Here is a 27,700-nt window from a genome sequence, read left to right as displayed (position 1 = left end):
AGCTTCAGCTATTACTTACATTAAAAACAAACACATAGATGGTTTAAATTAGCTTCAGCTATTATTACATTGGGTGGTAATTCTAATAGAATTCTACTTGTCCTTTGGGTTTTGTCGACTAGAACAGACCGACTCAACCTGCCAGTGTCTGGGGGCAGCACAGAAAGCTTGGGAGTGCCTGGGATCTACAGAAATCCCCTTAACTTGACTGGGTCCGGGCCTGGTTCAGAATCAACACACACCTGTGTCCCTTCTGGTTCCCCTCACAGGGTAGGCTGGCAAAAATCAGGCTGGCAAAAGCGTAATTTACAAGATGAACTATTACTGTCTCTTTTTTTAAATGTAGACACAGCATAAAACTGTTTCTCTCTACCGTCTTTGGTAGAGAAAATTAAAGTCTGAATTGAAGAAAAACCAAGCAGTTGGGTTTTAAGTTTTAGTTTAGTTTAGTTTAGTTTCATCAATTATCTGATGGATTTACTGAGTGTGGTTTCTTATGATGATTAGCTTGTCTAGATTTGTACACAGGCAAACCAGATATGAATTTTCATGTAAGCCCTCAAAGCAAGTGACATGCAGGCATGCAGACCAGCTACCCAGGCCTCACCTGGCAGTCAGCCCTGAGCTACCCGAACCTCTTTGAAGGGCACACCAGGCAGTGGAGAATGGGCAAAACGACCTCTCCAGGGTCCTGCTGACTATAAGGATGCTCGGAGGATATCGAGTGGCCCATCAAAGAGGGTTAAACAGAAACGTGCTGAGATCCTATTACTGAAAGTAACAAGTAAACTGAAACCGACATGACAGCGATAGGGTACATCTGCGTCCTCTGGTTTAACGGTGCTGTGGAATCAGCACCCCCAAGTTCTCCCTAAGCCAACGTCATCGCCCATCTCTGCATTTCCTACATGCCGGGAGCCAGGACGGAGTCAAGCGAAATCTTTGGACACAGCCTCGACGAAGTTGGGCGCCGACATCAGGATGCCGATGGTGCAGAGGATGGTGAAGACCGAGAAGGCCATGAGGCACAGGCGGTCCACCACACAGGCCGCGAACTTCCACTCGCTGCACACGGCCTCGCTCTCGTCCTGGCAGCGGAAGCGGTGGGCGATGTAGCGCACCTCCTCCAGAATCTTGGCCAGGTCCGGGTCCCCCTCCGAGGGCTGGCCGCCGTGCAGCAGGTGCTCATCGTGCGTGGGCGAGCAAGCCACGCGGCCGCACACGACCCCGGAGTCGGGGGTGGGTGCGCAGTGCACGCTGTCCAGGCCACGGAAGCCGATGTACAGCAGGTTGCCGTTGGTAGCCGGCGGCCCCGCCACGGTGCTCATCTCCACGCTGGCCAGGCTGCAGCGGCGCTGCTTGTGCTGGCAGGCCGGCCGCACCTTGTCCTCCCCCGGTCTCTTCATGCGCAGGAACCAGGCACACCAGTTCAGGAGGATGACTCTCGTCTGCAGAGACAGCACACCGTTAGGGTGGCCGGGAAGGGCGCATGGCTGATCCGTCCAAGGGGATGCTGTGATACCAGCTAGACTTCGTGGGGGTGGACCCTAGGGGTGACAGGTCCCCAGGCCTTCCCAGGCGAGTTTACACAGGCAAGCAGTGCCAGTGGGGTACAATGGTTGAATTGAATGTGAGGCAATGACAAAGCAATACAGAAAATCACCCTGGGAAGGAACTATGCACACACTGCCATCTCAAGGAGGACAGCCTGTGTGGGAGGAGAGGGCTGTCTTCTAAAGAGAGCCCTGAGCTGGGGAACAGAGCAAGTCACCCTCTCCGGTCCTTCCTCATCTGGAACTAGGGACCACCAACTCTAACTCCCTATGAGGTACGCCAGTGTGTGGTGACAAACTCACAAGGGCACCCCTGGAGATGTTGAAGTTTCAAGGGCAACTCTGTGGCATGTGTCAGACACTGTGTGCACCCCTAGCCTGAAGCAGTTCAGACTGTCACATTAGATCACTGCATTCCTTGCATGATGTCCTATCCTTGCAAAGTAGATTTTGGAACTTGTCCTGATAAAAGGCAAGTGCCAAGAGTCATCGTGGAACAGACAAGGAGGGTAGCATGCTCCCAAGATGAGAGAAGTTTGCTGTGCCAATAGGTGCTAAGCTGTCGGGGTATTAAGTACTTAGTAAGTTGTTTTGACCTGTTTAAATAACAGAACCGTTAGGTATTCCTCTTGTCGTAGGTGCTCTGTGGGAAAAAAAAAAAAAACCAAACCCTGAGACATGAAAGGTTCTGTGAACCATGAGAGTTTAGGAAACTCTAACGTAACTCATTAGGCTGCAGTGAAGACTGAAGGAGATGATATGAGACAAAATGCTGTGAAAAGTCTGAAGCTGGGGTTGGCAGACTTTCTTTAAAGGGCCAGACAGTAAATATTTTAGCTTTGCTGATATAGTGCAAAGTCAGCCATACATGCAAAAGAGCAAAGAGGCTTTTTTTTTCTAATAAAATTTTATTTGCAAAAGCAGTTGGCAGGTTGGATTTGGCCACCAGGGCCATAGTTTGCTGACCTCTGGCCTAAAGTGTTTTATAAACATACATTGCCTGCATGCATAGAAGATGCTGGAGAGATTTGTTTCTCCCTTCTAATAGAAAGAAGGGAGCCTTGTGAAATCTCAATCCAGCTTTTAAAAAATTCTTGCAAGCCTATTTAGGCAAGTGCAAGAAAAGTGAGCCCTTTCCCTGAAATGATCCAGATACTGATTTGAATTTTGGTTTATGATTGTAGGCAAATTTCCATCAGCAGTGTAGCAGGTATGCTTCCCATCTGTAAGTGCAGGCAGCAAGTTGTGAAATTCGTGTCTGCCACCCTTGTTTTGGTAACCATTTTTATGACACTTATCAAAGATAACTGCAGTTATCTGGTCTGGAGACAGCAATGAAAAGAACAAAAAGGCGTAAGAGCAGTTTTGCAGCAGCTGTAAAGATCACCCTCTGTCCATCATAGGCAGCACTTTTTATCCTGCCCACACCCTATGGACATACCTCCAGAGCCTGGAAAAGCCAAACTGCAGACTCTGTTTTCCAGGATCAGTAAGGAGCAGAAACACACAGCCCCATGTGGACACTCCACGTGAGGCTCAAGACAAGCCTTCTCACCTGGGCATCTCAGGGTTCAGTGAAGTGAGTATAATTCCCCCATTTTACAGATAAAGAAGCTGAGGCTCAGGGGGAGGTGGTGGGGAGTTTGGGGTGAGCAGGTGCAAACCATTATATATAGAATGGTTAAACAACAAGGTCCTACTGTATAGCAGAGGGAACTGTATTGAATATCCTGTAATAAACCATAATGGAAAAGAATCTGAAAAAGAATATATATGTATATGTATAACTGAATCACTTTGCTGTACACCAGAAACTAACACAGCATTGTAAATCAACTATACTTGAATAAAATAAATTTTAAAAAAAGAATCTGAGGCTCAAAGAGGCAAATAAATTGGGTCAAGGTCACACAGTGAGTTTGGGTCACCTAATGTGTTCAGACTTCCGCAGCCTCATCTATAAAGGGGTCTGCTAGGTTCTCTGCAAGCCCCCTGTGACTTTAGCCAAACCCCAACTCAGAAGGCACCAGAAAGTTGGGGCCAGAGCTCAAGGGAGCACATGGGGCAGTGAGTGTGCCCAAACCCAGAGGCAGCCTGGAAGGGACAGCTGAGCCTCAGATCCAGGGCTGTGCCTGCCAAGTGGGGGTCTGCACATACCCTGGGGCATAGCTCAAGCTAAATCTATTTTGAATTTCATGGCCTAAATCATTATCTTTCAAGGCTAAAGCATCTCAGAAGATGAGATTATCCTCTTGGCACTTCTCAGACTGTGCTTGTGACCTCTGCTGTTAGGTTATGGTTTTGTTTCTGGCTGTGTGAATGTCACATAATGCCACTGCACCGGCAGTGTCTTCTTCATGGCAACAGATCACAATGAAAGCCCCTCGGAGGCTGTTTATGTTTCATATACATACGGAAAGAAAAAAAAACGCAGTGTGTTATATAAAGTGAAAGAGAAATACAAGTTTCATATCTGCTTTGCACCATTGGCTTTAACATGCTCTTGCGCTGAAAGGTGAATAATCAGCATATGCTCTTAATTCAGATTTTTCTGGAACAGTAAAGTGCTACCACATCATTAAAAATGGTTTTGTATCTTACTGCCTTAATCCCCTTGTCTTTACATCAGTCAAAACAGAAGAAATAAGAATATGTGTTTATATTTTGGCATCTGCATAAACATTGGAAGGAAAAAGAAATTAATTGAAATGGTTAGAAATTGGTGGTGGAAGTAGGGGGGAGGGGCAGGAATGGGAGCAGGAGTTCCTTACATATAATTCTTTTTTTTTTTTTTTTTTTTTCCGGTAGGCAGGCCTCTCACTGCTGTGGCCTCTCCCGTTGCAGAGCACAGGCTCCGGACGCGCAGGCTCAGCGGCCATGGCTCACGGGCCCAGCCGCTCCGCGGCATGTGGGATCTTCCCAGACCGGGACACAAACCCGTGTCCCCTGCATCGGCAGGCAGACTCTCAACCACTGCGCCACCAGGGAAGCCCATGTATAATTCTTTGATTTTGACTTCTGAAACATGTAAATGTTATTTCAGACAAATGGGTGGATAGACAAGAAAGTGTATCAGAGTTATAAGGAAGTCAGATGAGAATGTAGGTGAATGTGTGCAAACGTGTCTCAGCTTCTTTTTTTGAGGGGGGAGGCACTTCTCAAAACAAGCCCGCAGACTGTGGTGATGTGACCCATGTGGGAGGTGGCACCATTTTGGGGAGCCCACTGTTAATGCCACGAGAGAATTATTAAGTGTAAGGATTTGCTGTGGAAAAGAATTCAAGGGCAGTCACTGTGTAAAGCCAATTTCTTAAAAAAAAAAAGTGGTCTTGCCTAAGTTAATTTTTGGGTAACTGTAAATTATTGCACAATGGATATTTTTAGAAGGGCCAAGAACTCCCTGCTCCTGGAGATTCAGGGAATGCATCTTACATCTTGCAGTTACATTTAGTGCACTGGTGAGTCCTAAATTGACTCTGAACTTGGAGGCAAGATTTATGCGTCTGCAAAGACAGGCTTGTTTTGGCATGAGAGGGCTTCTTTAGCTCCCAACTGTCCCTAAGCCATGCTCTCTTGATGGGAAGACTGGAGGGTTTGTGGGGCCCAAGTAAGAAGTGGGGTGAGGGGTGGGGGGCAGCTCTGCCCTGCCGGGGGTTTGGTCACACCAAGTGAGGCGGGGAAAGTCCAGGCCCGGCTTGTCCCCCAACCAAGTTTTCCCAAGTGCCCGGCGAGGGTGGTGTAGAGCTTTGGACATTGGACTCCAATGGAGCATGGCCCATGGCTGGGGAAGCATCAGCACACGCCACAACACATCAGTGCTGGGAGGCACTGGGACCATATGGCCTGACCTGGGCTCAGATGACAAACATTTATTTACCATCCATTTCCTTTTTTGTTTTTAATATTTATTTATTTATTTAGCTGCACCAGGTCCTAGTTGCGGCACTCAGGATATTCTTTGCCGTGTGCGGGGTCTTGAGTTGTGGCATGCGAACTCTTAGTTGCGGCATGTGGGATCTAGTTCCCTGACCAGGGATCAAACCTGGGCCCCCTGCATTGGGAGCACAGAGTCTTACCCATTGGACCACCAGGGAAGTCCCATCCATCCATTTCCTTTTATCCCATCCTCCTTCTCCACTGTTAACTACTTACACCTTTATTTTATAGGCTTTTGGTTAAATCACTTTCCTATGTGTATTGTGATAAAAGAAAGTTTCACATACTGAGATATAGGGAAGTCATTCTGGCTTATACATGAGTTAACTTGAATTTGATGCTAACTAAAATAGCCTGTTTGTGGCCTATCAAACAGGCATCTGCTTTAATTATTAAAGAAAAGGGCACATTGACCAGAAGTAAAGAATGTCCATGATAAAAATAAAGATTAAATTCCTCTCTTCCTGGAACACCAATGCTGGTCCTCCGATGATAAGACTCCCTTCTCAGGCGCCAAGGCCATGCTGACTTGTCGTGTATGTGCTAATCTGTGTTTTTGTTTTGTTTTGTTTTGTTTACCTTGAAGAAATGTAACCCCGACTCATTTCATGTTCTTTGTTCTGACAAGATATAAAACTGTGCTGAAAACCCTGCTTCTCCAGAACAGCTTCTCAGGTTAATTTGGGAAGCCGGCTTCCAGGCTAGTCCTCAGTTTGACTCAAATAAAACTCTTTTCTATTCTTCTTATTGATAGTTTATTGATTATTTTCATTGACAACTGATTGTATATATTTGTACACTGTTCACTCTATTTCTTACTCTTTTCACTCCCCATTCTGTTTTGAAGATCCAACCTGCAGCTGTGTGCTCATCTTGTGTGTTGCTTCTAACAGTGTACATGCAAAAAGGAGGTTTAGAAACACTGTCCAGTGAAAGGTGCACAGTGTTCGACCTGAGCCCTGCTCTGGGATATCAGATTGTAAGGACAGCCCCATGGGACCCTAAAAGCATTCACCATACTGCCCTGGATGCAGAGATATGCAGACAGGTAAGAAATTGCAGCTTTTTGTTTAGGAATGCTAGCTGTTTGTGGGATTTTTAAAGTAGTAAGTCATCCTCAGAGCCTCCTCTGGGGAGCAGCCCTGACCCCCCCTCTGGTGGAGGAGGTGGGGAGGAACTCACCCACTTGGGCATCTTGCCACCGTCGGGGTCGTGGTGGTGGTACTGTAGCACGATCACTGTGACGACCACAGAGAGGCCCACGATGATCATGGTGCTAGCGAAGTACTGGGCTGCAGAGAGAGCAGATGCAGGGGAGACCTGGGGCCTAGGTCACAGCGGGTCACCATGGCTCAGTGCAGGAGACCCAGACTGTGTCTTGACAACCAGGGGCTGGGGAGCAATGCCCAAAAACAGAGCAGGACCCCCTCCAGGCCTGTAGCCCACCACGCACATTCCTGGAGGGCAGATGCCAATCCAGAGCACACAGACCTCCTCCTCCCACCCTGCTGAGCAGCCTCACCAGCTGACTGCACTGCTGGGAACCCTGCCTGCCTCACCCTTCAGTGAAAGCTAACTGCACCTCACAGGATGGTGATAAGGTTGTCCGATGAGAAAGCACCATTGTCAGAACTGAAACCACCTGGACACAGAGGGTGTGATCACCACTGTGATGACTGTAGGCCACGGACAGGCTTCAGGGATCTAGCAAGGGCAGATCCGGGTGCCACCGGCTGACTTATCAGACCTGGAAAATGACTCTACTAATGATAGAGTCTGGCCCCATCCACTTACTGAGAGCCACAGGGGTGGGGAGTGCCAGCTGTGCAGCTGGAAGAAGAGGTCAGCTGCAGTGTCTTTTCAGGCTGAGAACATCAGCTTCAGCTCTGATGGGCAAGGATACGTTTCTCCACCTTGGACCAGGTAACAAGCAGCATGGAGCTTCCCCACTGGGTCCACTGGCGGCCGTCTGTGAGCTTGGACAGACCACTCAGCCTCTCTGGGCCTCAGCTTCTTCACCGGTATAACAGGGATGGGAATGCCTCCTCTGAAGGGTTGGCACAAGGATTAGCAATTTTATGGGCCAAGGGTATAGGAGAAAGCTGGCATGGGTGGGCATTCCTTAACTGACAACTCTGATTAGTAAGCCTTCAGTGTGGGGGAGGCATAAATCAGGAGGTTGGGATTAACATACACACGGCTATATATAAAATAGATAACCAACAAGGACCTACTGTACTATACAGGGAACAATACTCAATATTTTGTAATAATTGTAGGTTATTTGTAAAAACCTATAAGGGAAAAGAATCAGGCTGTACACCTGAAACCAACACAACATTGTAAATCAATAAAATAAATAAAATAAAAAGGGATTAGAAGCAAAGATGGATTCAAGTATAAAAACAGTATTAAAAAGTAATGAAACAAAAAATATATACACACAATGCCTCTCTAAGCAACAGAATAAATTATCCTAACATAAATGCAAGCAAACAAACAAACAAAGCTTCAGTGTGGCCAACCACCAAGGGGCTGGGCTCTTAAAGAAAGCATCTTGGTACGAGGCTAAGTGTGCAGCCACACACTTGGTTAAAAACACCTCCTGCCCTCCAGACAGGCATGAACTCACTGCTCTCCCATGGAGACCAAGAGGAACCTACAAGGAGCTACCAGAGGTGGACATTTGAGACTTAACATCAGCATCAGGGACCTCTGGGAAGGGAAGGGAGGGGGGACCAAACTGTGACTGTTATGGGCTGCATACTGTGTCCCCCTAAAACTTATATGTTGAAGCTGTAAACCCCAAGTACCTTAGAATGTGACTGTGTTTGAAGAGAGGGCATTTAAAGAGGGAATTAAGTTAAAATGAGATTGTTAGTGTGGCACCTGGTCCAATCTGACTGGTGTCCTTATTATAAGAAGGGGAAATTTGGACACACAAAGAGGCACAGGGATGTGAAGATACAAAGGAAAGACCATGTGGGGACACAGCAGAGGGTGCCCATCTGCAAGACAAAGAAAGAGACCTCAGGAGAAACCAACCCTGCCGGCACCTTGACCTTGGACTTCCAGCCTCCAAAACTGCGAGCACATAAATTTTTCCTGTGTAAGGCATCCAGTCTGTGGAATTTTATTGTGGTAGCCTTAGCAGACTAATACAACGACCTAAGGAGGGATCCAGGCTGACTGGATCCCACAGCTGAAATCTCAACAACAGAGGTCAAAGGCCAACAGCATCCCATCCTTCTAGATGTGGGCTATGCACCAACCAAGCCTGTGGGTTCATCAGGCACAACAGGGCCTGCCAACTGCCCCTTTAAGGGTGGTTTCTGCTGCAGGTCTCTATTGAAAGCATTGTGCTAGAAGGTAGAAAGGATGGGGTCAGAATGTCAGGTTGAAAGACGGTTCCTTGCTTCCAGGATGGTACGGAGAGAAATATGACACCCTCAGAGGCTTTTTATACCAACAGTCTCTCTGGTCAAAATATTACACATCCAGAAACCTCCAATAAGAAGGGCCTTGGCTTCTTAATTTGTGAAGCTTGCCAATATCATGCAAGGCCCCCCCTCCTACTTAGCCCTGGTTAACCACACAGGACTGCCCCCGGTATACTGCTTTCCTGTTTCTGACCTCCACCACCAGATGGGAGAGGGGACTCTCATTAAAACTAGTATCTATTGGCAGAATGTTTGCTTCCTGTCCTCACAACTGGCTTGGAGGTCTGGTTCCCTGACCAGGAACAGAACCCTGGCTGCAGTGGCCAGGGTACTGGGTCCTAACCTCTGGGCCACTGAGCACCCCTCGGCACTCTCCTGCTAATTCCAGTTCAGTCCAGGGAGGTTCACAGCAACAGGTGATGCTGCCTCCTGTTTCTGTCATCCTTCCTTGGGCAGAAGGTCATCCTTACACCTGCATTTGTGTGTGGTTTGTGCATCCCCTGCTGGACCAGTCCCTGCTTCACCTACACCCTACTCACATGACTGATTTTCCCCCCTAATTGCAGAGCCTAATCAGTATATACCTACATCCTTGTCCCGCTGCCCGGAAGCTAGTGATTGTTTAATCTTTAGTTCAGAATGGCTCCCCTTTGATAGTTTAACAAAGGGAAGACCTCCACCCCTTGAAGGTACTTAGCCCAAGGGGCTAAGAGGGCTGTGCCCCTCTACTGGTTTCCCTGGTAACTGATGGGCCAATCTGACTTCAATTCCCCTAGATAACTGGTGGGGTGTCACTCCAGGACCCTTTTGCTTCAGATGTGTAAGATCTCCCGTCTACCAAACAACTGATGTCCTGTCTCTGGACTCTTTCTTCAGTCTTGAGTCTGGGCAAGTATAGGGCTTGCAGGCCTGCGGGGTGCAGCCCAACATGTGGCCAAAACATATTTGTCCTCTTCACCTTCCCTCACAAGCTTTAACTTTCTACAGAGACATCGAGTTATCTCAAGAAACAATGGCTGAGAGTTAACGTGTAACAAATAATTTGTGGAAAAACAGTGACTCAAGCTAAAATAATGAATCTTTAATGGTAAAAATCTCTGACTCCGTAACAAGTGTGAGGGGGGCATTGTGGGAGAAAAGGGGGCATTTCTGCATCTTAAGGCCAAACCACAAAGCCAGACTCCCCCTCCCCTTCTATGTGCCAGGTGAGCAGAGGCCATGGGTCGATTCTGAGTAGTTACAGCAAGTCATCTCGTCACAGCAGAAAAGGGGGGCCATGCAGCTCTCCGGGGTCCTTCAGGACATGTTTCTACTCTCTGCCTGTGCTGCAAAATCCCAGGCACTAAGCCCATGTCTTTAAAGGAGCTGGATGCTTGCTTACCTATCAAGGGCACTGAGTCAGAGGTCGCAGGCATGATCTCAGCCACCAGCAGCATGAAGACGGTAAGAGAGAGTAAAACTGTGATCCCTGGAACAGAGACATACAGTGGCCCCTGAGACAGAACAGATGGTAAGGCCTGAACTCCATCCAGCCCAAGAGTCAAAGGAGGTGTGGAGGGAGGGATGGTGGTGGCCATGATATTCCTGAAACCAAATGCACGGTTTTCTATATTGATGGGAATGGGCATCTTTCTGGGGACAGTCTGTGTCATTTACCAGAGTCCCAGAGGAGTTCCTGGGAAAACAAACTTAGGAGCCAGAACTTTAGAAGAACAACTCAAAATAAATCATTGACCTCAGCACATGTATCTCTCATTTTCTTTATTACATTAGTATCGAGAGGTAGTTTCATGTAGCAGGAAAAAGAAAATATACAGTTTGAAGACCTGGCTTTTGTTCTTAACTTTTCTACTTACTAGCTGCGTAACCTTGGATAGGTCATTTAATGTGCCTGAGGCTCTTGTATGAATGAAAAATATCACCTGCCATATCAGTAAACAAAGGATGTTGCAGCCATCAAGCCATCACATTACAGCCTCCCCAGTGGTGCACCCTGAGGGGACTCGGGATGAGAAAACACAGGATACTGGCCCCAGAGAGCTGAGGTGCATATCAAAGGAATGATTTCAGTGAGCCCAGACTCTTGCATCTTCCCATACACAGAAAAGCACTAAATTCATTAACTTGAGGTGTTTGGTTTTCTTTAATAAACAGTAATCTTTTGATGTTTTGACTACCTGGTCTTTGTGGCAAAAACTCCTATATACCCTGGCTCCTCCCTTCCCTCCTCAGAGCCGTCCCTAGAACTATCTGAGATGCTGTGTCTCAGGCTTGAAGTCCTCAGAAAGTCCACCAAATAAAATATAATTCTTAACTTTTTGGTTGAACATTTTTTTTCAGTTGACACTCACAGTCAGAAGTTATAGGTTTGAGAATGACTTCTATGTGTACCAAATAGGATCTTTAGTAACTCTTTGAGATGCTGTGGAGCTCATTTCACCAATCTAAATCATAGTTTTGTTATCTTCCTATTGGAGGATCATCAGGAATTACACTGTGTGTGGCCATATATAAATGCAAGCTGATACTATATTAAACTAAACTGTGTCCTGTCCACAATGAATTCCAGCTGGTTGCCACCAAGGGGTGGGGTGGGGTGGGGTGGGGTGGGGTGGCAGAAGGGGAGAAGGCACAGGCCCCCCCATGGAGGAATCGGTTCTTCCCTGGGCATCCCCATCCTCTCTGCAGGATCAGAGGAGCCTGTGGAATCTCAAGAGGGCCTGGCCATCCTGCACAGCGGGCTGTGGTGTCAGGGAGCCACCCTGGGCTGGGATGCATGGAGTGGGCCCTGGACATCTCTGCACCTAGAGCCCAGACTGCCACCCTCAAGGCAGGGCCCTCCCATCCCAGCTCAGACCCGATACTCACCCAGGGAGATTTTCTCCCCAGAGTCTGCAGGGAGCAAGAACACGAGGAGGGCCAGGGCAGAGATGAGCACACAAGGAATGAGAAGGTTGAGGCCATAGTACAGGGTCCTGCGGCGGATGGTGACAGTGAAGGTCACATCCGGGTATGGCTCTTTGCAGCACTCATAGTACTTCTCACTCCGCTTGCCAGGGATCCCTTCAGTACCAGGGGAAGAAAGGAACCACCGTTGAATAAAAGGAAGCAGTTTATTTTAAGGGGTTATAACACACACACAGAGCCATGGAATTTGTTAAGTGCAAAAAACTGGCTAATTGTTGTCTGAATAAACACTTTAGGTTTATTATAGATTTATTTAAGGGTATCTTAGTGATATTTGAACAAATTGGCAGGTTTTTTATGTATTCAAATTACATGTGCTCTAGACTGATTGTGTCCCCCGCAAGGTTCATATGTTGAAATCCTAACCTCCACAGTGATGGTTATTTGGAGGTGAGGCCTTTGGGAGGTGATTAGGTCATGAGGGGGAGCCCTTGGGAATGGAATTAGTGCCCTTATAAAAGGGACCCCAGAGAGCTCCCCTGTTCCTGCTGCCATGTGAGGACACAGCTTGAAGACAGCTGTCTATGAACCAGGAAGCAGGTCCTCACCAGACGCTGAGTCTGCCAGCACCTTGATCTTGGACTCGCAGCTTCCAAACTATGAGAAATAACTGTCTGTTGTTTATAAGCTACCCGGTCTATGGTATTCTGTTATAGCAGCCTGAACAGACTAAGACACCATTATTATAAATAATACATTGTAAACTCGACACCATTATAAATGTAGTTGTCGTTTTCTATTTAAAATCATCAAATATAGGTTCCCATCAACTACAATTTGCTGTTCCACCTGATTTTAGGGATGAAGCAGATTTGAATAATGTAGAGATGCCCATACTAGCACTGACCTTACCATAACTGCAAGTTCCTTATGGAAAGCACTGAATTTTCTAATTGTTTTTTGTTTCTCATCCTAGAGCTCTCAGTAAATCATGGAGAATGTTGCAGGGTTCAATAAATGCTCATGCTGAAAAGCACAGTGGAAAATCCCAAACTTTTTAAGCAAGCACAGTAATAAAGCAGCTTCCTCTTATGTTGCCAGTATCACGTCTTTGCTGGGCTTACCCACAAGGTCCCATTCTCCATTTGCGATATAGCCGCTGATGTCTGCCTCCTGCATCTGCAGATCCAAGGACCACCCTCCATAAGACCAGGACCCAAACTTCAGTTTGCACTGCTGCACATCAAAGGGGAACCATCGCACATCAATGTAGCAGGAGCTCTTGAAGATGCCTACGTGGGCAATGAGACAGACCAAGATGGAAGCTGGCTGAGACCTGCTTTAAACATACAGCAGTCTCACACTGTTGGTGGGAATGTAAATTGGTGCAGCCACTATGGAAACAGTACAGGGGCTCCTCAAAAAATTACGAAAAGAACTAAAAATGATCCAGCGATCCCACTCTTGGGTATACATGGAAAGGAAACAAAATCAGTATCCCACAAAGATATTTGCACCCCACTGCAGCATTACTCACAATAGCCAAGACATGGAAACAACCTAAGTGTTTGTCGATGGATAAACAGATAAAGTATTATATATATATATATGTATATATATATATGTGTGTGTGTGTGTGTATGTGTATATATATATATACGTAAAATCAAATTTATGTGGATTATATGGAATATTATTCAGCCTTTAAAAAGATGAAAATCCTGCCATTTGCAACAACATGGATGAAACTGGAGGGCTTTATGCTAAGTGAAATAAGCCACACACAGAAAGAAAGATCCTGTATAATATCACTTACATGAAGAATTAAAAAAAAAAAAAAGTTGAACTCACAGAAACAGAGTAGAATGGTGGTTGCCAAGGGCTGGTGGGTGGGGGAAATGGGGGAGAGGTTGATCAAAAAGGGAACATGGGGCTTCCCTGGTGGCGCAGTGGTTGAGAGTCCGCCTGCCGATGCAGGGGACACGGGTTCGTGCCCCAGTCCGGGGAAATCCCACATGCCGCGGAGCGACTGGGCCCGTGAGCCATGGCCGCTGAGCCTGCGCGTCCGGAGCCTGTGCTCCGCAACGGGAGAGGCCACAACAGTGAGAGGCCCGCATACCGCAAAAAAAAAAAAAAAAAAAAAAAAAAAGGGAACAAACTTTCAGTTATAAGGTGGATTCATTTTGAGGATATGATGTACAGCATGGTGACTACAGTTAATAATATTTTATACTTGAAATTAACTATGTGAGGTGACGGGTGTGTTAATTAACCTGATTGTGGAAATAAATGATTTCACAATATATATACATATGCATGTGTGTGTGTATATATATATATATATATACATGCATATGCATATATATCATGTATATACATACATATATTATACACATATATGTGTATGTGTATATATATATTACAATTTCATTTGTCAACTACACCTCAATAATGCTGGAAAAAATTAAAATAAATGCACAGCAATCCCTTGGTCTCCATCCCATACACTATTCATAACACACAAAGCCTACTCTTCATGGAGTGAAAAGCTTGCTAGCCTGATCAAGCATCGGCAGGTTAAACGATGCATCATTTCTGATGCTCTGCATGTCTCACAATCAATGCTGTGCACACATCCCCTGGACCATTTGAGATCCCTTCAGGAGGAGGCAGTGTGAGTACCGGGGCCTCTCACCTGGGTGTGACCAGAGAGGCTTCAGCCCATCCTGCCCGTCCAAACTAGACCTGTCCAGGACAAGCTGGGTCTTTCTGGAAAAATCTCTAGAAAAGAAGTTCAGCTGAAGCTTTACTGTCTTTTACATTTCAAAGGCTACATCGACATCTTCTGTTCTGAGAGATTTCTGGGCAAAGAATTAAACATTCTGTAAACTTGCTCTTGCCATGCATGTGCATCTCCAAATTCTAAACAGTAAGAGAGATGTAAAGAATGTGAAAAAATCCTATAGAAGCTGATAAAAATGATGAAGAGCTTAGAAACAGAATCTGAAAGCTCTGTGTGCGTCTGTGTGACTGTGTGTGGTGAGAGGCAGGATAAGCATTTTCTTTAGGTTAAAAATTGAGGACATACTTGGTTATCTAGAAATATATATGGAAGATAATTTTAACTAGCCTGAATTGTAGATTATAAACAGAACAAAACCTGATAGGTTTTAGTTGAAGAGGTAGTGTTTGGACAAAAGCTAGAGTTTCCACTGAAAAGAGGGACAGGACAAGTTGGGAGTAAATTTCCCAACAGGTCACTGAGATAAGCCCACACCAGCCATTTATGCCCATGTGCTCCTTGCTGCCCAAAGACCAGAAGGCAGTGATGGCACAAATAGCTAAGGGTCCCAGTGCTCACAGGGACAGGGCAGACGCTCTGTAAATTTCTGCTTCCAAATTTAAAACAATGAATGGAGGGACTCAACTTGCTAACAGGGACACCCCACCCACCTTAAGTCAAGCTGGGAAAGGATAATAAACTTCCTGTCTCCTCAAGTCCCTTTAAACAGGATTTGCGGCATTACATCCAATGTCCGCAAGAATCTGGAAGTCATTATAGACACTGCCCTCCCATTAATGGGGTGAATCCCCCAAAACTCTCACTGCTGGTAGAAAATGACACTGTCAAATGACCAGAAAAAGAGACTCTCTAGAGGCAGAAAGCAGGTCAGTGGTTGCCTCGGGCCGGCAGTGAGGGTGGGGATTAACCGCAAACAGGCAAAAGGGATCTTTGGGGAGTGATGGAAAATGTTCTAGAACTAGATTGCAGTCGTGGTCGTACAACTCTGTGAATTTACTAAAAATCATTGAATCGTGCACTTAAGATGGGTCAATTGTATAATATGTAACTTATACTTCAATAATGCTATTAAAAAATAAAAATATGACAAGGGAAAGAAGTCTTTTCCTAATAAGTCATTTGCTATTTCAAAGCTTGCATCTGAAGCATCTTTTGCCCGTTTAGTTGCTGAAGCAGAGCAGCTTCCCAGTTCAGGTCTACGCGATCCCAGGCGCAGTCTTGCTGCCCTGAACCAGACAACCCCACACTCTCTAGACCAGAGTAGGAGAGACCCACAGTCAAAGCTCAATGTGCCCTCCTGACAGACTCCAGGGGCCATGGAGGCTGGGATGTAGGAACTGGCCCCAAAGTGGCTGCTGCACAGAGGGCTCTGGGGTCAGGAGTACTGCTCCTGTGGCTGAAAATAGCCTCAGCCTTCAAAACAACCCGTAGCCCAGTATTCTTCTACGCTGATGACTGCTGGAGGTCGTTTTCCAAAATAGTTCTCATGAGAGAAGCTGTAACTTCTAGTCCTGGTGTAAAAGAGTGTACCAGTGATGGAAGACCCATCCCCGAGGTCTTTGTTAGGAGGAAGGCTTGCGTGGCCTGGGGGAGGAGAGGAGGGGCTGAGGAGGAAGCAAGGAAGCACAAGGTTTAAGACAAAAAACCTGAAAGTCTGGAGTCCTTCCATCTCCTCAGACAACAATGGATGGTATCTGCCTGTGACAGGTTCAATCCCTGATGCGTTCGTTTACCTACATGTGGGCCAGGCCGCTGGTTGACGAGGGTGGTTCTAATGGGAATAAACACAGATCCTGCCCTCGGGACTCTTATCCTCTGCTAATGAGAAAGAGCATGTAAACAACAACCCAGGAGGCAAAGCCAGCTTTGCTGTGAGCTGTGAGATGAATCCAAGGGCACAAGATGGGGCTGACTGTTGGAGGGTGTGTGTGTGTGTGTGTCTGTGAGAGTGTGTGGTGTGTGTGTGCATAGTGTGTGGTATGTTTTTTGTGTGATGTGTCTATATGTGTGGTGTGTATGTATGGCGTTAGTGGGTGACGTGTGTACGTGTGTGTGTGCACGTGTGTGTGTGTCTGTGTGTGGTATAGGTGTTGGTGGTGAGGGGGGAGGTGGCTGCAGGCTGCCTGGGAACAGGAAGTTAAACAAACAGTTGCAGTGGGGAAATAACCCTGGAAAAGAACATGTGAAAAATCATCTAGAAGATTTAAAAAAATCTGTTAATATCTTGAGGGCACGAAGTCTGGGTTTCCCATGGCACGGATCACTCACAAGTAGCCCAGGGCCCTGTGAACTGACAGGAATGATGGGAGGAGATTCAACCCCAGCAGTTACCCATCAGCTGCCTGAGAAGGAGAGAAGCTCTTTCAGGAAGAAATCACTGATGAGTCCCTTGGAAACCACCTGCTCTCACCTCTAACACGCAGGTGGGCTTTAATGCACGCACACAAGAAGCCAGCCCAGCAAGGTCACCATCTCACCCCGACACTGGAGGGCAGCACATACCCAGGTACCAAGCGCAGTGGGAAGGAAAACGCAGGCTGTGAGGAGGAAATGACCTGGAGGTTGGCTTGCAGGCTATAAGGAGAACAGAAATGACTTGACAACGGAGACTTGTTTTAGTTGTGGATGAACTTTAAAGAACACAGGACAGACAATAAGGACAGAGGACATGTGTTGGCAAAGACAGCTTAAGCCATGATCCCAAGACAAAAAAGAGGAAGACGGCATTGCCACGCTCAGGGAATACATGCAAGCACAGAGGAGAAGAAGTCAGGAGGGCTGGGCGTGCATGGAGGCTAAAGATGCTCAGAGCTCAGAGCCAGCCGCTGCCCCTGAGGGAACTGTCGGGCACCCCAACCTCCTTCATGCTGTCTAACTGCAGGGGACAAAGGGAGCAGCACTTACCTGGAGGGATGTACTGGCAGTGCCCAGAAGAATTCACTAACACATTGGTGTGGAACGTGGCGTCAAACCGCTCATCAGCACTGGAAACAGGAGAAGGATCCGTGAGCCAGCCCGGCTGGGCAGTGGGTTCCCCATGCCCTTAGGGCAGTTATTCCTGCAGTCTGAGCAGCTCTGAGAGGGGCTGCTGCTTGCAGTTGGGGCAGCCAGCGGCGGTCTGAAAGCCCCACCTGTGGCTGACCTGGAAGGTCTTCCCAGAGCACAGGGGGAAGAGACCAATGCCCACCTCCGTTTCATAGGGATGCCGATTTTTTCCATATGCATATAAAACAAAGCTCTTAGCAAAAATGAAACCTGAAGACAACTTAGGAGGACATTGGCAGATGAGGCATTTCAATCTATCTGCAGGAGATAAAGAGTGGGCTGATAGAGCACCCCTCTATCAGCCCTTAAGGGTGGGATTTGGACCCACTGTGTTCAAGGCTCTAGTTCCAGCCCCTTGAATGGGTCTAAAGCTCAGTTGGTATTTGAGAAATCCATCTTGAGTGACTGAGGCTGCAGGTGCATGGGGGAGCTGGGCAGCCCCAAGGAGTACGGGGCTCCAGGATTAGTGATGACAGGAAGGAGAACAGGTGGAAACAGAAGAATTAGGTTCAAGTGTAGAAGAACGCACTCCAGCCCCACCCCCTGCCCATGGTTAGAACCTCCTACAGCCAGGAGTTACCAACCTGGTTAAAGGGGGCACACAAAACGGAAAGGAAAAACAATTAAGACCAACAGCCCTTATTATCCAGGTCTTTCATTTTCTGTGTTCTGACACTTTGACATCTGGGGCCTTGCTGATCCTGGAGGGACTATTCCCACCCCCACCCCACCCCCCAGGTCAGCCAATTCCTAGAGACAGCAAACAACTTGCTCAAATGGAAAGCAACCAATCCAGAGCCCACACCCCCACCATCTCTTTTATGGAGCTCTCACCCTCCTGGCCACCATCCACCTGCCCTAATCACCCCAGGACCAGGTACCAAACAGGGACAGGCCATATGTACCCAAGCCTGCTGAAGGCATTCCCGGTCCTAGCCCTGCTTACCCTGCCTCAACAGCTCCATTCCATGGAAACCACAATAAAGGCTTTTGACCACATTTTCCCCTCACGCCCTCTGCCTCCTGACCATCCCTGGTGCTTCCCTGTGTGGCCCTGTACGGCAAGCATGGCTCCTATTTTCAGGGAACTGTAAGATAAACTTCCTTCCTTCCTGATCCTGACAGTCATTTCTGTGTCTGCATTTTACCATGCCTGATTAAAACATATCCTTAAAATGTCAGATGTAGTGAATGGACTTGAGGACACGGGGAGTGGGAAGGGTAAGCTAGGATGAAGTAAGAAGGTGGCATGGACATATATACACTACCAAATATAAAATAGTTAGCTAGTGGGAAGCGGCCACATAGCACAGGGAGATCAGCTCGGTGCTTTGTGACCACCTAGAGGGGTGGGATAGGGAGGGTGGGAGGGAGACGCAAGAGGGAAGAGATATGGGAACATATGTATATGTATAGCTGATTCACTTTGTTATAAAGCCATTGTAAAGCAATTATACTCAAATAAAGATGTTAAAAAAAAAAAATGTCGCCCTACAGGTGAATAAAAAAGTAAACAGCCTCAAGAAAACGTAGGCAGCCAATCAAGGTGCCAGCACCTCGAGTTAAGTTTCCCTCATTTTAGCAACTGGAGAACATCTGCTAAGGGCTGCCCACGTCTACAGAGCCTCTGCAGCCTTTTCTGTTCCCAAAATCCTCTGAAGGGGAAACTCACCGTCATGAGATATCTGAGGACAGCCTTCGCTGTGAAAGACAAGGACAGAGACAAGAAAGATCCAAGAAGAAACAGTCAATGAAAGGAATGAAAAATTACCTCTTAAAAAAGTAATATCCTCACAAAAATTCAAGAGGATGTTGCATTTAGAAAAACAAATGGCAATATGGACGTTAAAACATGATCTATGAAACACATCTTTATAAATTGGTGGGAGGTTTGGCTGATAAGAATCACTGAGATGAAATGTAAGACCGAAAGGATGAGGGCCTCAGAGTAAAGGCCAAAGAAACGCACTCAACAGAAGCGGAAGAGACATGGGGGCAGGGGTGGGTAGTGGGAGGGAGAGAAATCACACAGAGAAATTGTAGAGCTGAAAGAAACCCCTCCAAGGTGAAGGCAAAGAAAGGTGTTTTTAAGAACATTAAGGTGCCAGAGAGCTTGTTTCTTATGTATATTTTCTTGGTCATGGACTTGAGCATCAGCTCCAGAAAAATGAGGGTGAATACTAAGGAAGAAGAAATAAACTTTCAGACTAAACCTAAAGATCTGGAAAAGGAATTTTCATGATGAGCTGTGTAGTGGGTCTAGAAAAAGGGGCGGGGTCTAAATTACAGCAAGATATAAGGGGTCTCTGAAGAGAGTAAAGTGGATTCAGAGTAATGAAGAGAAGAAACAACAGGGTGGAAAACACCGTGGATTTGATTAAGGGCATATTGTTTTCAAAAATCTTTCATTAAAAAAAGCCACCAGAAACTTCAGGAAAAAAACTGTATAAGAAAGCCAAGGTTTGAATATGAAACAAAAATGTGATGAAGCTTAAAGAAAGAAGGAAGGGAGGAAGACTAAGCTACAATAAAAAGATAATCCTCTGAGATGAAAAAGGACACATCCACCCCCTGACTTCCAAACACACTCAGGGAGAGAGAGGAGGAGGAAGGCTCAAGATGTAAATATTCTTTGCTTGACTGCAGTCTGTACCCAACTGTCTTAATGAGACACAAACAGTGACTGGGCACCAAATATCTGAGGATGTGGACCTTCACAAACTCACCCTGGATTTTACCCTGCTTTTAAAATTAGGTTCTCTGGAACCCCAAGATTCTGTGGAGGTGCTTCAGATTTCTGCGAATGTTTGATTCCAATATTTTCTTTTCCTTGTGTTTCAAAATGCTAATAAAAGTCCAAAAACACTCAAATAATTGTTTGCAAAATTTTAACTCTTCAGACACTACCAATGTATTAATTCACGTGGCCCATTTAACTTCTTTTCCGGTGGACGTGAAACTAAAACTCCTCTTGCCATGAATACTGCATGTATTTGAAACTCTTGAAAATGAGTCACCCAGTAAGATTTCACTTTTGCATTATTGCTCTTTTTAAAAAAATTCACATTTGGATCTACAATTCCAGCACAGAACCTGCATCTGCCTTGGCACCTCTTCCCCCACCCCCCACCCCGTAGCAGCAACAGCAGAAAGCACTGTGTGATGCTTGCATAGCTTTGCTTATTTTAAGCTTGGGTGTCGTCCTGGCTGATCTTTATATTTATAATAAAGGCTGTGGGCATCTGTTAGTGATTCAATTCTGAAAGAAAAAAAAATCATACAGCTCTTTCTCCATGGATTTGGAGCAATTTAATTGAAAAGACTCTTGAGATCACAAGGCAAATGGGTAAAAACAAGATAAAAATCTGTTGCCATTAGCAACAGTTTACCTGTGTGACTCAGTGATTTCTGAATACCGTTCAACCAAAATAGAATATTGAGATAAATGTACCGCTGTCATCATTATCAAAATTCAAATCTTAATACTCACTGTGGAAGTTTTAGGGTTCTTTCCCAGGGGCAAATTGATTTAATACGTAAATGATATAAAAGTAAACTCTTGTAATAATTATGTGCTAATACCACTTCATCTGTTTTAACCATTAGGGCTGGAGATAAGGTTTGTTTGGAAAGGGGTTCTGTTGCTAAAATCTAAGTCTGAAAACACGCAGGGGATGAAGTCCCTGTGAAACATGAGTGACCAAAACCACTGCAAGGACCTGCCAGGCAACAATATCAGTGATGTCCATTGGGTGCCAGCTGACAGTGACCTTGAGGCCACATGGTATCACAGTCTTGCAGCCAGCAGATTCTGGTCACCCTGGAGGCTGGGTGGGTTCACAGAACTCAGCTCACTCTTCTCTCTGTGCTGGTGTGCACCTGAAACTTTCTGTATTAAACTGTTAGAAAACAGTCAAACATACATATTTTTTCTTGACTACTAGAGGACAGGATACACCCTCAGAACTTTTTACGACCCTGGCACGTGGCCCTTCACTCCCTTCAAAACCTCTTCCCTCCAGCAGCCTTGGTCCTCGTCCAGGTAGTGATGGACAGGTGAGCTTGCACTTGGTGTGAGAAGAGCTCTGGGCACTCCCACTGAGAAGTGCCCATGGAGAGGAGGGATATTTAACCCCAATATTGAAGGTGCAGGTCCTACGTCATCCGTCAAGTAGTCAGGAGCAGAGGACATCTGGACAGGCTCTAAGGATAGGCAGAAGGCTCACAGGTTCTGTGAGCCTACCAGGAAAGGTGGGCGTGTCCTCAGCAGAGAGCGTAGTCTGATTACACACCTGGAGGTAGACTGGACTGAGGGAGGCTTCATGAAGGTGAGGTTTGCCTGGAGCAGGGGTAAATGAGATGTTGTCCCAAGCAGCAAGGCTAGTACAGGGGCTTGAGAGCTAACCACTGGTGGCTATGCCTGTAGGACCCAAGGGCCCATCCTTAGGGGAGGATTACAAACTGTGCTTCCAGACGTCAATGGCAGCACAGGCAGGCAGAGCTCAAGGGACACAGGTGAACCCTGGTGGTCTGGGCTAAGACTGTTTCCTGCTCCCCATCCACAGGGTCTGACACAGTGCTTGATCCCAGCCCTGGAAAGGGCTCCTGGCCCTGGAAGCAGAGCCCTCCGATCCCAGCTTGGTGCAGCCCCTGCTCATCTCGCCCCACAACACTGACCCCCATCTCTGAGCAAAAAACCCCAAGTACACTGCACTGCTGTCTAGAGCACACTGTGGGCTCATGAGGTGAGGACTGTAATGAATAGGGTCTCAGGCGGCATCAGACCCATTCCCTCTGAGCTCACATGGTCCTCGAAAGAGAGAGAGGGAAGAGCAAAAAAGGCGAAAATGATCTTAATTGCTCTACCACAAAAAAGAAATAATGATTATGTGATGAGAATAGAGGTGTCAGCTAATGCTACAATGGTAATCATATTGCAATATATATGTGTCTCAAATCAACACAATGTACATGGTAAACATGAAATGTTGTATATATATATATATATCAATTGTATCTCAATAAAAATAATAAAATAAAATTTAAAATATTGTAAGAAAAAAAGTAAATGAGTAAGAAAGAGGAAACCCATCTATCTCAAAAGACTGTCAATCTAAGGTGCCATTTATCTTAAATCTTTTAAGGAATAAAAGCTGCCATGGATCAAAGATCAATAAAACTAAAAGCTGGTTCTTTGTGAAGATAAACAAAATTGATAAACCATTAGCCAGACTCATCAAGAAGAAAAGGGAGAAGACTCAAATCAATAGAATTAGAAATGAAAAAGGAGAAGTAACAACTGACACTGCAGAGATAAAAAGGACCACGAGAGATTACTACAAGCAACTATATGCCAATAAAATGGGCAACCTGGAAGAAATGGACAAATTTTTAGAAAAGCACAACCTTCTGAGACTGAACCAGGAAGAAATAGAAAATATAAACAGACTAATCAAAAGCACTGAAGTTGAGACTGTGATTAAAAATCTTCCAAAAAACAAAACCCCAGGACCAGATGGCTTCACAGGCGAATTCTATCAAACATTTACAGAAGGGCTAACACCTATCCTTTTCAAACTCTTCCAAAATATAGCAGAGGGAGGAACACTCCCAAACTCATTCTACAAGGCCACCATCACCCCAATACCAAAACCAGACAAAGATGTCGCAAAGAAAGAAAACTACAGGCCAATATCACTGATGAACATAGATGCAAAAATCCTCAACAAAATACTAGCAAACAGAATCCAACAGCACATTAAAAGGATCATACACCATGATCAAGTGGAGTTTATCCCAGGAATGCAAGGATTCCTCAATATATGCAACTCAATCAATGTGGTACACCACATTAACAAATTGAAAGAGAAAAACCATATGATAATCTCAACAGATGCAGAAAAAGCCACTGACAAAATTCAACACCCATTTATGATAAAAAAAAAACCCCTCCAGAAAGTAGGTAGAGAGGGAACTTAACATAATAAAGGCCATATATAACAAACCCACAGCCCACATCATTCTCAATAGTGAAAAACTGAAACCATTTCCACTAAGATCAGAAACAAGACAAGGTTGCCCAGTCTCACCACTATTATTCAATGTAGTTATGGAAGTTTTAGCCACAGCAATCAGAGAAGAAAAAGAAATAAAAGGAATCCAGATCAGAAAAGAAGTAAAGCTGTCACTGTCTGCAGATGACATGATACTATACAAAGAGAATCCTAAAGACTCTACCAGAAAACTACTAGAGGTAATCAATGAATTTGGTAAAGTAGCAGGATACAAAATTAATACACAGAAATCTCTTGCATTCTTATACACTAATGATGAAAAATCTGAAAGAGAAATTAAGGGAACACTCCCATTTACCACTGCAACAAAAAGAATAAAATACCTAGGAATAAACCTAACTAAGGAGACAAAAGCATGGACTTATATATACTACCACATGTAAAATAGATAGTTAGTGGGAAGCAGCCGCATAGCACAGGGAGGTCAGCTCAGTGCTTTGTGACCACCTAGAGGGGTGGGATAGGGAGGGTGGGAGGGAGACACAAGAGGGAGGAGATATGGGGATATATGTTTATGTATAGCTGATTCACTTTGTTATAAAGCAGAAACTAACACACCATTGTAAAGCAATTATACTCCAATAAAGGTGTTAAAAAATAAAAATAAAAAAATAAAAACAATACATTGGTAACAGCAAAAAAAAAAAGCTGCCAATTACATGTTAAGATACCGCTGATGCCCAGGTTTCAGAGGAAAAAAGTCTGTAGAGAATAGATTAATTTTATTTCAAAAGAGAGTAGTAAGTCCTTTCTCTGGATATTTTGATTTTGTTTTGTATTTTACTCTAATGTGTTAAGGACATGTTAAAATGATAGCAAGATGGCTTGTCACAGACCATGACCAAAAAGTCTTGAGCAGAACTGAAATTTCATGGTCGTTTCTACCTTTCAGAGATCCCAGAAGGCAGACATCTAGGTATCAGCAGGAGGCTTCCAGAAGAATCTATTCAAGATCCTTTCTTTACCTACCAATTTATATGTTAAATGGCATACAACATGGATTACAACAATTGGATGTAACATTGGATGAATTATAACAATGTTATAAATAATATGGGATAATGTTATCAAAGCCTGTGTCAAGTTTCTGGGCTCCCAATATTGTTCCTTGATCAACAGGACCATTCCTGATCCAGTACAACATAATCTTAATCACTACAACTTAATGGAAATGTTGGTATTTGGCAGGGCAAGTCTCCGACAACTTTGTTCTTTTGTTTCAAAATTATCTTACCTATCCTTGGCCCTTTACTCATCATTGTTAAGTTCTAGGATCTACTTGTCCAGTCCCATGAAGACCCAGTTGAGACTTTAGTTGGAATCACATTAAATTTACAGACTAGTTTGGGAAATTCTGACATCTTTATGATACTGAGTTTTCCCAGAAATAAATATATAACTCACCGTTTATTTTGGTCTTAGATTTATTTATTGATACTTTTTAACACCTGCAAATACTGGAAAAAAGTCATATAGTTGATGAATGATGGTAATTTAGTTTATTCCTTTCTAATCCTTAATATTTCATTCTTTTACTTTTCTTGTTATTTAAGATTCTTATCATTCTTAAGATATATTTTTTTAAGTGATGGCAATGGGTATCTTTATTTTGTTCCACATATAGAAACTTGTAATGTTTCAGCATTAAATGAGCTTTTGGTAAACACCTTACATCAGGTTACACAAGTTTTCTTCTATTTCACAAATGGGTATTAAATACCATCAACTGATTTTTCCCCAGCTACCAAGATGATCGTATGATTTTTCTCCTTCATTCTGTTAATATTGATAGAATGAATTATATGAATGAATTTTTCTAAAGTTAAACAAAACTTATTTTTCATTAGAAAACTAAATCTGTTATGATTTTTTAAAAATTTTTGCTAGATTTAGTGAGTTAATACTCTAGTTAAGATGCATACATACATGCTCATAAGTGATATTGTATACTAGGTGGAACTTGCCTGCAAAACCCACTTTTCTGAATTTCTTTTAAAAAACATATCAATCAAGAGAATGAAAAGGCAAGCTTCAGACTGGTATAAAATATTTGAAAAAAGATATACCTGATAAAGACTGCTATCCAAAATATACAAATGACACTTAACAGTAAGAAAACAACCCAATCAAAAAAACCTTGGACACCTCAACAAAGAAGATATTAGGGAATTGCAAATTTAAACAACCAGATACCACCACACACCTAGTAAATGGTCAAAATGCAGAACACTGAGAACACCACATCTGGCAAGGATGTAGAGCAACAGGAGCCTTCATTCATTACTGATGGGTATGCAAAATGGAACAGCCACTTTGAAAGACACTTTGGCAGCTTCTTACAAAACTAAACATCCTCTTACCATACAATCCACCAATCACACTCCTTGGCGTTTACTCAAAGGAGTTGAAAACTTATGTCCAGACAGAAATCTGCACATGGATGCTTAAAGCAGCTTTATTCGTAATTGCCAAAACTCTGAAGCAATCAAGATGTTCTTGAGTAGGTGAATGAATAAATAAATAAACTGTGGTATACCCAGACAATGATATGTTATTTAGTCTTAAAATGAAATGAGCTATTAAGCCATGAAAAGACCTGGAGGAAGCTTAAATGCATACTACTAAGTGAAAGAAGCCAGTCTGAGGGCTACATGCTGTATGATTCCAACTATATGACATTCTGGACCAGGCAAAACTATGGAGACAGTAAAGTTCAGTGGTTTCCAGGAGTTGGGGGGAGAGAGGGATAAATGAGAGGAGCACAGAGGATTTTTAGGGCAGTGAAGCTAGTATGATACTATAATGGTGGATACATGTCATTATACATTTGTCCACATCCATAGAATGTACAACATAAAAAGCGAACCCTTAGTGTAAACTATGGACTTTGGTTGATCATTATTTGGCAATGTTGGCTCATCGATTGTAACAAACATACCACTCTGGTGAGGGTGTTCATAATTGGGGAGGCAGTGCATTGTGGGGGCAGGGCTATGTGGGAAATCTCTGAACCTTCTCAACTATGCTGGGGATCTAAAACGGCTCTAAAAAATAAAGCATATTTTAAAGATAGATGATAGATAGGTAGATAGGTCCAATTATCTTGTCTATTTTTCTATTTTGTCTAGAACCACGTTATATTTTTCTAGAAAAAATAAATTCTGGCTAAGTTTCCATATTCAATGGCATAAAGTTGTCCATAATATTCTCTCTTCTTTACTTTCTTGATAATTATTCCCGAGGTGTGTTCATTTTATTAGTTCTTTTAAAAACCAACTTATTCCTTCTTGATTTCTATCTTATTTTTCTCATTTAATACATTTCTACTCTTTTCTTTATTCTTCCTTCTGTTTACTTAATATTATTTTTTTCCTAACTTCTTGGGATTGGTAATTAATTCACAAATTTTAGTTTTAAAATCTTGCCTAATGTAAGCATTTAAGGCTATGGATTTCTCCCTACATATATACACACATGCACACACACATTCACACACACTAAAGTTTTTTCTTTTTTAATTCACATTTGGGTACTTAGTTCTCCAGATACGTATTTTTAGTAGAACAAGGACACATCTGTTTTTCTATCTGTGTCTGTCTGTATCTATTTCTCTACATTAGATGAGGCTTGTTAATTATGAAGTTCTAAATCCTGACACAATTTTTCCTTCTTGAACTATCAATTACTTTTAAAAAAGTACATTAAAATCTTCTACCACAATTATGGATTTATCTGCCAATTTTTCTTCATTTGTTTCAAAGCTATTTTATTAGGTGCATACATGTGAAATTTGTTAAGTATTCTCAGAAATTGTTCTTTTTTATCATTATGACTTGACCTTTAACCTTAATTGCACCTTTTTCTTATAGCGTGTGCATGCACATGAGAGTGCATGTGTGTGTGTGTGCATTTTCCTGTTGTAAACATAGACATTCTAATTTT

At 44.2% G+C, this 27,700-nt stretch overlaps 1 protein-coding gene across 1 annotated transcript in view; it reads right to left on the bottom strand.

The window, feature by feature from the left end:
• Positions 1 to 929: 929 nt before the first annotated feature.
• Positions 930 to 27,700, bottom strand: part of CHRNA7 (cholinergic receptor nicotinic alpha 7 subunit) — a gene marked incomplete at both ends in the record, with an annotated part of 130,057 nt that continues 103,286 nt past the window's right edge. The window contains 6 exons of the mRNA XM_079699708.1: positions 930 to 1,448; positions 6,672 to 6,781; positions 10,311 to 10,397; positions 11,798 to 11,992; positions 12,961 to 13,128; positions 17,544 to 17,623. Coding sequence (XP_079555834.1) covers positions 930 to 1,448; positions 6,672 to 6,781; positions 10,311 to 10,397; positions 11,798 to 11,992; positions 12,961 to 13,128; positions 17,544 to 17,623 — 1,159 coding nt within the window. The remainder of the gene's footprint in view (positions 1,449 to 6,671; positions 6,782 to 10,310; positions 10,398 to 11,797; positions 11,993 to 12,960; positions 13,129 to 17,543; positions 17,624 to 27,700) is intronic.

Source organism: Hyperoodon ampullatus, assembly GCF_949752795.1.
Source record: "Hyperoodon ampullatus genome assembly, chromosome: 3".
NCBI lineage: Eukaryota > Metazoa > Chordata > Mammalia > Artiodactyla > Ziphiidae > Hyperoodon > Hyperoodon ampullatus.
This window is presented reverse-complemented; position numbering and strand designations above follow the sequence as displayed.